Here is a 9,414-nt window from a genome sequence, read left to right on the forward strand (position 1 = left end):
GAGTAATTTAATAGCAGTGTAACACTTTCAGTGCTCTCCCCATTCAGTTTTCATCAGTTTCCTTCTCTACATTTCCCTTTTCCTGCTGGTAATAAACAGCTTGAATTTTTCCGTGGTGAGGATCACAGGCTGGCATGATGCTGAGGAAGAAGCTGCCATGATTGCTGCAAACACTCTAGGGCACATAGCTGAGAGGATGCGGAAGAGTCAAATAAATAAATTACAATAGATACCACTTTCACTGACCCCGTGACATCTCTGCCTGAAGATGGACATCCACAGGGTGAGGGTAAAAACAGCCTTGGCTTCCAACAGCAGACAAGACCTAAGTATGTGATATGTGTGATATGTGCTACCTCTGGTTTTAAACTAGCATATTTTTTATTTTATTTTATTTTAATTTATTTTATTTTATATTTTATGATACTTCTGTGATTCTCTTATTCATATTTACTGATAACACATCAACCATAAAACCCACTGATTTCTCCTGCATACTTGATGGTCATTCTGAAGACTCATGGACCATGGCTGCTGTACTGATCTAGCTGGGTGGAAACTGCAGTGGTGGGTCCTGCCCATCTTCAACAGCAGGTGTATTTCAGTCTCTGTTTTTCACCACAGTAAACAGACAAGGACAGTGGCCCTCCCAGATGTCTGCATTTCTCCCCTGTGCTGGGGGAGTCCACTGAGAAAGTACTCATTAGCACAGCATATGCGTTTCCCTGAGCCTGGAGGAGGGGGGTAGGAAGATGTTATTAATTTAGTCAGTGCTGTGCAGCTTGCAGAAACACTGTCAGATTCTGCCTACACATATCTCACCTCCTATTGTTAAAGAAATTACAGCTGTTGAAAGAAATGAAAAAGTAACTCATTTATTTTCTGGCTTTCATAGTAATAAGGTAAATCTGATTCTCCTTGACACTGTCTCTGCATTTCAGACTGGGGTCTTTTGGGGTAGCAGTGGGGACATGATTCTCTGCACAGATGCTATCAGTGAAAGTGTGCTAGCCTATTTTAGTGTCTCTGACTGCACTGACCACATTTGTTTGGGTATATCACTCATTCAAAGACTTAGGACTTTCCAAGACTAATTAGTATCTAGTTAGTGCTTTCCTGTTTCTCACTTGTGAAAGGCCAGAAACCTGCAAGGCTTTGGAGAGGTCAAGTGAAACTTTCAGCAGAAATTTCTGAAGGTAGCTATGAGTTCATGGACACCTGGAATGGTTTGGGTTGGAAGGGACCTGAAGGATCATTTAGTCCCAATCTCCTGCCATGGGCAGGGACAGTTTTCACGAGACCAAGTTTTTCAAAGCCCCATCCAATCTTAACTTGAACACTTCCCAGGATAAGGCAGCTACAACTTCTCTTAGCAACCTGTTGCAGTGCCTCACCACACTCAAAGTGAAGAATTCCCTCCTGATCTCTAATCTAGACCTTCTCTCAGTTTAAAGCTGTTTACCCTCATCTTATCTCTACATCCCCTTGCCAGAAGTCCTTCTCCTGCTTTCTTATGGGCCCTTGTTAGTTACTGGAAGGCGCTGTAAGTTCTTTCCTCCAGGCTGAACTATCCAAATTCTTTCAGCTTTTCCTCACAGCAGAAGTGCTCCAGCCCTCTGGTCATCTTCATGGCCTCCTCTGGACTCACTCTGGCTGGTCCATGTTTTTTCTTATGTTGGAGTTCCCAGAGCTGGACTCAGTACACTGCTCATGGTGACCCTATGATTATTAGCCAGCTTGTTGTCCTCTGAAAAAGAAATTGCAGATGTCTCCTGAGAACAAAACATGCAGTAGGTGGCACAGGCACACAGCACATTATGTTTCAGGGGTTTCCAGACCGGGGAGTGCAAGACCTTTCATTTCTGCTTCTCACAGGTTCCCACTCTGTGGGTGTATCACACATACATTCCACCTGGGGTCCCAGCTCAGCCCCCTCCCATTTCCTACTGATCACTAAACCCTTCCATGACAAAACAATCACATTGACTCTGCTGCCACTGTCATCTTAATGTTATACTTGTGCATTTATTCTTTCTGTATAACAGCTATTTTGTCAAAATGGCCCTTTTACTGGAAATTGATACTTACTGATTTCACACCTTGCCTCTGTTCTTTTTTATCTGGGGTTGAACATAAGAAATCAGAGCAAAATATCATTTTTTCATCTACACTAAAACTGCCTCATAAGATCCATGCTGGTGCACCTCAGAGTGAGCTCCTCAACAAAAAGTGAACTCACAGTCTGCACAAGCCTGGAGAAATCATGTAGAATATTTTAAAGACTGTTTCCTCTGAAAGCTGTATTGTTTCAATGGCACATTTCTCCCAGTCTTCCCTTCCTGTCTTGTGAACACGGTATTTTAAGAGTCCATCTGCTCATGTTACTTATTCCTCTCCAGTTTAAGTCATAACCCTTTGTGATATTACAGTTAATTGCCCTGTCTGTGATTCTATTGCAACCATGAATGGGATCATGATTTTCAACCCTATCTGTACTGGAGTAATTTCAAAATATTTCACCTATTACTAGCTCCATCTGAACTTTAATGGCTTTTACAATTTTGAGGACATTTATTGTGTATCTGGCGAAACTGATGCTATTCCTAAATAGACAGGTGCCCATATTGCATTTTACACCAGTTGTAACTAAAGTAATTTGGATCTTGCACCTTTTGGGCTTGCCTTTAGTCATGTTACTCCCATTTACAGAAGGAAGGTTTGCTATGGGCAGAGTGGGATGTTATTTAAAAATAGCACAATGTATTTTAAGCCATTCCTAAGCAAAGGCATGGATATCCCATTCTGGAAATGTCAGTAGGTGAAGCATCTACACCATGCCTATGCCACGGCTCTTGTTTTGTCACCCTCTCTGCGTAAAACTGTCCTTCGTTTAATCAACAGGGCGCGGGACAGAAGATGGCCCGAGGTTCCTTGCGACCCTTTGCTCCGTGAGGACTGCGATGTTTGCATTCGCTCTGCTCGGCGAAACGCTCTTCATCAGACACGATCGGAAACAGCAAAATGAGTGCGGCGGTTTTTTTGTTTTGTTTTCTTTTGGATTGGATGGGTGTGTTTTGGCTGGGTTCGGTGCTGTTTCTTGGGGGGTGGCGGTGCAGCGCAGGGCGCGGCGGGCGCGGGGGTCGCGGCAGGGGCGCGCTGGCCGGGAGGGGGCGCGCTGGCCCCGCGGAAGCGGCGCGGCCGCCGTGGGAACGCGGGGCCGCCCCCAGCGCGGCGGCTCCGCCGGGCACGGAAGGGGGGTCCCCGCTCCCGGGGGCGGCACCGCAACCCCGAGGGCTTGTGCTCGCGTGTGCTTAGCAAATTGCTGGGAAGCGGGGAATAAATACACATATAGGCATAGAACATCCCAGCGGGCTGCCCGCGGTGGGAACGGGAGAGCCGCCTGGAAGGGTTCAGGGGGGCACACCGCGGTGTCCCTCCACCTCCCGCGAGTGCGGAGGCCAGCGTAGGGATGTGGATGCGCGGGGCGTAGCTCGTTGTAGGCTGGCGGCTGCCCCGGGGGACGGGAGAATGGCAGGTGCGGGAACTGCGGGAGGGGGCCGGGGACGCCCGGGAGGGTCGCCGGCAGCTGAGGGTTCGTCGGAGACGGGGTCTCCGCGGGACCCGCCGCGATGGGGAACGGGAATAGGAGGGAGCGCCCCGTCGCAGCTCTGCAGCCGCAACAGCTCCGCGTCCCTCGGGGATGACCGAAAGGAGGGAGACCACCCTGGGGCGAGAGGAGGTGGTCAGAGTGGGGGCGGCACAAGCCGGGGCGGGGGCACACGCGGGGACCGCCAAAGGGAGAGTGTCTGCAAGGTGACCCCCGTGGGGCTCTGCCTCCGCCCCCTCCCGGTTTAATCCTCTGCAGACGCCGGCAGAGGCGGGATAATCAAGCGGCGACCGGGTTGGGGGTGCCCCAGCTACACACGCTCCTTTGTGCCGGCAGCCCGCGCCTCCCCCGCTGTCCCTCGGCCACCGCTCTGCGCTGCGGGACCAGCTCGCCCTGAGGTGCCGGAGCCTCACCCAGCGGGGCGAGGGGCGGGTGAAGCCCCTTCCCCGCCGCCGCCATCGGGGTTACTGCGCTCTCCCTTGCGAGAACGCATGCGGGAGGAAGGGAGCGGCGAGGATCTGCCTTTAATCCCTGCTAGTAATTTCTTTTTTTTTTCTTTTTTTCTTTTACTATGTTTACTTCCGACCTCTCCGTGCGCGGCTCGTAGTAAAAGACAACAACAAAAAAAATAGTAAAATAAATTAAAAGGACGGCGGAGCGCGGCATCGCCTTCTGCCGGCGCAGCTCCCTCTCTCTCTCCTGGACGGCGGAGGCGGGGGCAAAGCGCGGCCGCGGATCTCTGCGCGCCCAGGAGCGCAGGGGGCGCGCAGCACCGCGCCCTCCCGCGGCTGAGTGCGGAGCCTGCGCGGCTGCCGAGGGCGGGCGGGAGCGCGGCGAGGCCCCGCGGTGCTGCCCCCGCCCCCGCCACCGCTCCCCCGCCCCTCGCCGGCGCTTTAAAGGAGGAAAGCAACTAAACTTCTATTGTACCGGCCAGCGCGCCGCGCCGCCCCGGAGCAGCGACCGACCGACCGACCGCTCCGGGAGGCGGCTGCTCCGCCGCTCCGTGGGGTTTATCAAACCGTACTGGGAGGAAGAGACCTACATTCTCCCGGCGTTTTGTCTATTTTTTCTTTTTTTTTTTCATTTTCCCCCCCCGTCCTTTCTGGCGGTTCTTTTTATCATCTATCCATTTTCCCTTCGTTGTTTCTGCACCGCCTGCAATAATCGCCTCGCTACGTCTCGCAGCTGGCGCGTTGGAGAAGCCGGTGAGTTGCGGAGCTCTTCGCTTCCCATCACTCGATTCCCGCGGTTGTGGCGTTTGGATTGACACGGGCTGGTGACACCCCAGCTGCTGGCGGGGCTGCGCTCCGCGGACGTGGATACCGACGGTCCCTCCCGACGGACGCTCTCCTCTGCTGGGGCTCCGGCGTTCCCATCCTTTTTCTTGCGCTCGGATTTTAATTTAATTTTGGGGGGGGGAGGGGAGCATTTTCTTCTCGCGTATGCGCGGGCAGGGTATGATTGCTACATATATTGCTTATATGCATATATATATATGCGGATATGTATATATATATATTACAAGATTTAGCAAAGTTTGCCAAGGTCGCTGCTTGTCCCCGCGCAGTGCCAGCACGCCCAGGTGGGTGGCTGAGGAACCGCCCGGCTCCCGGCTGGAAGCCGCCGGGCGCTCGGCACCCCTTCCCGCCGGGACGGGGATAGGGATGGCGCTGCGGTCCCGGGAGGGAAGGAGCTTCGTGCCCCGTGTGAGCGTCAGCGGCAGAGCTGAGCTGAGCTGAGCCCAGCCGAGCCGGGCGGCCGGGCTGCCGCAGCCCCTCCGGGGGAGCGGGGAGGGTGGTCCGGGAGCTGACAACCGATCCCTCGGCGGGTCAGGTCGCGCCTCCCGATTGTTCCGCCGCGCTTACAATGGAGTGAAGGAGGGTCGTAGGGTTTTGGGGGTTTTTTGTGTTTTTTTTTTTTTTTAATCATTACTATAATTATAATATTTTTTTTTACTAAACGCGACTGCGCATTTCCCTGCCGGCACGGTGTGCGGAGCCGGGAGGGAGCGCTGCGCGCCGGCGGCCGGTAGCTCCCCCGGTGCCGGGGAGAGCCGACCCCCACGGCTCACCCGGGTGCCCCTCTCTCCCCTCCCTCCCGCAGGCACCAGCCGCCGCGATGCCGCTCAGCGCCGGCTTCTCCAGCAAGAACTACGACTACGATTACGACTCTGTGCAGCCCTACTTCTACTTCGAGGAGGAGGAAGAGAACTTCTACCTGGCGGCGCAGCAGCGGGGCAGCGAGCTGCAGCCCCCCGCCCCGTCCGAGGACATATGGAAGAAGTTTGAGCTGCTGCCCACGCCGCCCCTCTCCCCCAGCCGCCGCTCCAGTCTGGCCACCGCCTCCTGCTTCCCCTCCACCGCTGACCAGCTGGAGATTGTGACCGAGCTCCTCGGGGGGGACATGGTTAACCAGAGCTTCATCTGCGACCCGGACGACGAGACTGTCAAGTCCATCATCATCCAGGACTGCATGTGGAGCGGCTTCTCCGCCGCCGCCAAGCTGGAGAAGGTGGTCTCGGAGAAGCTGGCGTCCTACCAGGCTGCCCGCCGAGAGGGGTGCCCCGGCGCCCGCCCCGGACCGCCGCCCGCCGCGCCGCCGGCACCGCCGCCCGGACTGGCCGCGTCCCCCCCCGCCTCCGCCAGCCTCTACCTGCACGACCTGGGCGCCGCCGCCGCCGACTGCATCGACCCCTCGGTGGTCTTTCCCTACCCGCTGAGCGAGCGGACCCCGCGGGCCGCGCCGCCCGGCGCCAGCCCGCGTCCCTGCTGGGCGTCGACACGCCGCCCACGACCAGCAGCGACTCGGGTGAGTGGGACCCACGCGTGCTCCGGGAGGGCGTGGGAACCCGCGCGGCGCCAGGGGCTCCCGGGGCGCAGCTGGAAGGCAGCACACCCCCGCCTCCCTCCTCAGCCCCCTTTTGCCCCCCTCCCCGCGTGCGATTTTTTTTTTTTTTTAATGCCACGTTTGCGAGGCACGGAGAGTCCTAGCCAGCTTATTTCCGGGAAAACCAGTCCAGTTTTTCCTCCGGGGAATAAGGGAGTGAAAAGCGGGGGGAAAATATATAAAGAAAGTGTAGGAGGGATAAACTTTAATCATGGGGTCCCGATAAGGTTGGCTCCCGGTTTCACCCGTGGGCCGGGAAGGAGTTAACTCCAGCCCGAGAGCCGCGGGGAGAATGTGCAGTCAGGGAGGTGCTAGTGAAAGTGACTGCTGGGGAGTGAATGGGGCTGGGAAAGTTTTAGAAATGCCTCCTTAGGTATGTGACAGCGGGTTCCGCTCCCTCGTAAATCTGGTTTGAAAGTGAGTTTCTACCCAAAGCGCTACAGCCTTCCCTTTTTCCTTTTTTTAAACTAGTTTTCTTTTTTTTTCCTCCCCAAACTCCCTCCTATTTTCCACAAATTAACAGATCAAGAGAGATTCAGAAAATGTCTCTGAATACCCATGTGTGTTAAGTAAGCTTTCTTTTAAGGCGTGGCCAAAGCCTTCTAAATCCATAATTAAGGGCAGCTTGAGTCTGGGAGCTTTATTGCGCTGTACTGCTGACAACCGAGGTTAAACTTTCCTACTATCTTTCATGCACTCGACATTACGCAAGATCATTACAACTTTTTGAAATCAGGGAGCCCGGGTTTGGACTGCAGTCCATGTGTCCTATTGCACTTGAAGCATTACTTCCTTAAAGGGAAGGCTCTTGGGGAAAGCCATGTCCAGCATCGTGAAATAGATTTAAGAAGGTTTTGTCGTTGGGTTCCTCATTGTGCAACTCAGAGTAGCCTTCCCTTTACATACGGTAGTTTTGAGAGTGCCTACATACAAGTTATTAATTTTTTTTTTTTTTTGGCAGAAGAAGAACAAGAGGAAGATGAGGAAATCGATGTTGTTACATTAGCTGAAGCAAATGAGTATGAATCCAGCACAGAATCCAGCAGCACAGAGACGTCAGAAGAGCACAGTAAGCCCCACCAAAGCCCGCTGGTTCTCAAACGGTGTCATGTCAACATCCATCAGCACAATTATGCTGCTCCTCCCTCCACCAAGGTTGAATACCCAGCCGCAAAAAGGCTAAGGTTGGAAAGTGGCAGAGTTCTCAAACAGATCAGCAACAACCGAAAATGCTCCAGTCCACGCACGTCAGGCTGCTCAGATTCAGAAGAGAATGACAAGAGGCGAACACACAATGTCTTGGAGCGCCAGAGGAGAAATGAGCTGAAGTTGAGTTTCTTTGCCTTGCGTGACGAGATACCCGAGGTGGCCAACAATGAAAAGGCTCCCAAGGTTGTCATCCTCAAAAAAGCGACAGAGTACGTTCTTTCCATCCAGTCGGAGGAACACAGACTGATTGCAGAGAAAGAGCAGTTGAGGCGGAGGAGAGAACAGTTGAAACACAAACTTGAGCAGCTAAGGAACTGTTGTGCATAGGAACTCTTGAGCATCACTTAGAATAATGCAAACTAGACTGAAGCTATGATAAAATATTAATGATTCTAATATCTCTCATGAACTACACGGTCTATCGAGTATGGAACTATTGCAACTGCATGCTGTGCGATTTAACTTGAGACTACACAACCTTGGCTGAATCTCCCAAGGGTTTGGCCAGAACCTCAAAACTGCCTCATAATTGATATTTTGGACATAAGGGATGATGGGACATTCTTCATGCTTGGGGATGAACTCTTCAATTTTTTTTCTTTTAAGATTTTGTATTTAAGGCATTTTTTCATATGAGAATCCAAAAGAAAAAAGTTGTCCCCAGTTTGCTGTATATATTTACACATCATATTGCCATGTAAATACCTTTAATAAAGCCTTTATAGAAAAATGTGCAACATTAATACGCAACAGTTGTGGCAACTGGATTTATACTTGTCTTGAACTTCTGTGCCATAACATTTCACAATTTTGTTTTTTATTTAAGTACTTTTTTTCCTTTTAAAAATGATTTTTATTTTGTTTTTAGATAAATAAATATTTGCCCAAAATATAATTAGCTAAATCCTGTGTAAAGACTTCACTTTGTCTCCCACTGTTGTCATTAGATGTCTATTTCCATGACATTCCTTTTTCTGTCATCCTGGCAGTGATCTGACTGAAGTTAAAGGGGGGTTGGATGAGGGGAAATGGTGTTGGTTTTGCACACAGCTTAGTAGGGACTAGTTTCTTGCTCCCACTCCATCTCTAATTCAAGTGGATAAAATTGTTGGTATGATGTGCCCTGTCAATTCAACTTACCTTGCCACCAGGTCCTCCTCCATGCAGGTGTGGTAGCAATGCCTGTGTTGGTCATGGTCATTTGCCTGCTGAAAGTAAAGCTGGAGTGGTGCATTTTCTCACTGATCATGCCAGTATGTAGGTTCTGCATTCCTTCCACATACATATAATTACATTTTCAGGGCATGACCTTCATTCTGCACTAGGGACATAGCCATGTACTTTGAGGGCTGCTTTGTAGTAGGCTCACCTTAATTGCTTCCTGTTTGATTTTACCAGAAGTTAAAGAGGATAAGAAAATAAGCTGAGATGGTGAGTGTTGAAGTGGTTAAAACAACAGAGCGGTTTCCCTTTTTAAGTGCTGAAATCAGCAGAGCCAATCTTGGTCAAACACCTTAGCACTTTATTAATGTGAATAGTTACTTGGGATTTCAAGGGATACAAAGTTCAAGGACACAGAAAAGGGAGCAAAGGAAAAGGAGAGCTATTTCTCACTTGAAGAATATGCTCAGACAGATTTCTAACATTTGCCAGACATATTAAATAATATTTACATTCAGGACTTGTCTCATGATCAGCCTCGGATGGGCCAT

The 9,414-nt window shown here is 51.5% G+C and overlaps 1 protein-coding gene across 1 annotated transcript; it reads left to right on the forward strand.

The window, feature by feature from the left end:
• Nucleotides 1-4,544: 4,544 nt before the first annotated feature.
• On the forward strand, nt 4,545-8,597 carry MYC (MYC proto-oncogene, bHLH transcription factor). The gene is given in 4 exon segments (XM_030944007.1): nt 4,545-4,812; nt 5,711-6,371; nt 6,374-6,415; nt 7,455-8,597. Coding segments are annotated over 3 exon segments (1,263 nt in total). The 5' UTR covers nt 4,545-4,812; nt 5,711-5,725; the 3' UTR covers nt 8,030-8,597.
• Nucleotides 8,598-9,414: the final 817 nt, after the last annotated feature.

The sequence above is a fragment of the Camarhynchus parvulus genome, chromosome 2 (genome assembly GCF_901933205.1).
Source record: "Camarhynchus parvulus chromosome 2, STF_HiC, whole genome shotgun sequence".
NCBI classification, from domain to species: Eukaryota; Metazoa; Chordata; class Aves; order Passeriformes; family Thraupidae; genus Camarhynchus; species Camarhynchus parvulus.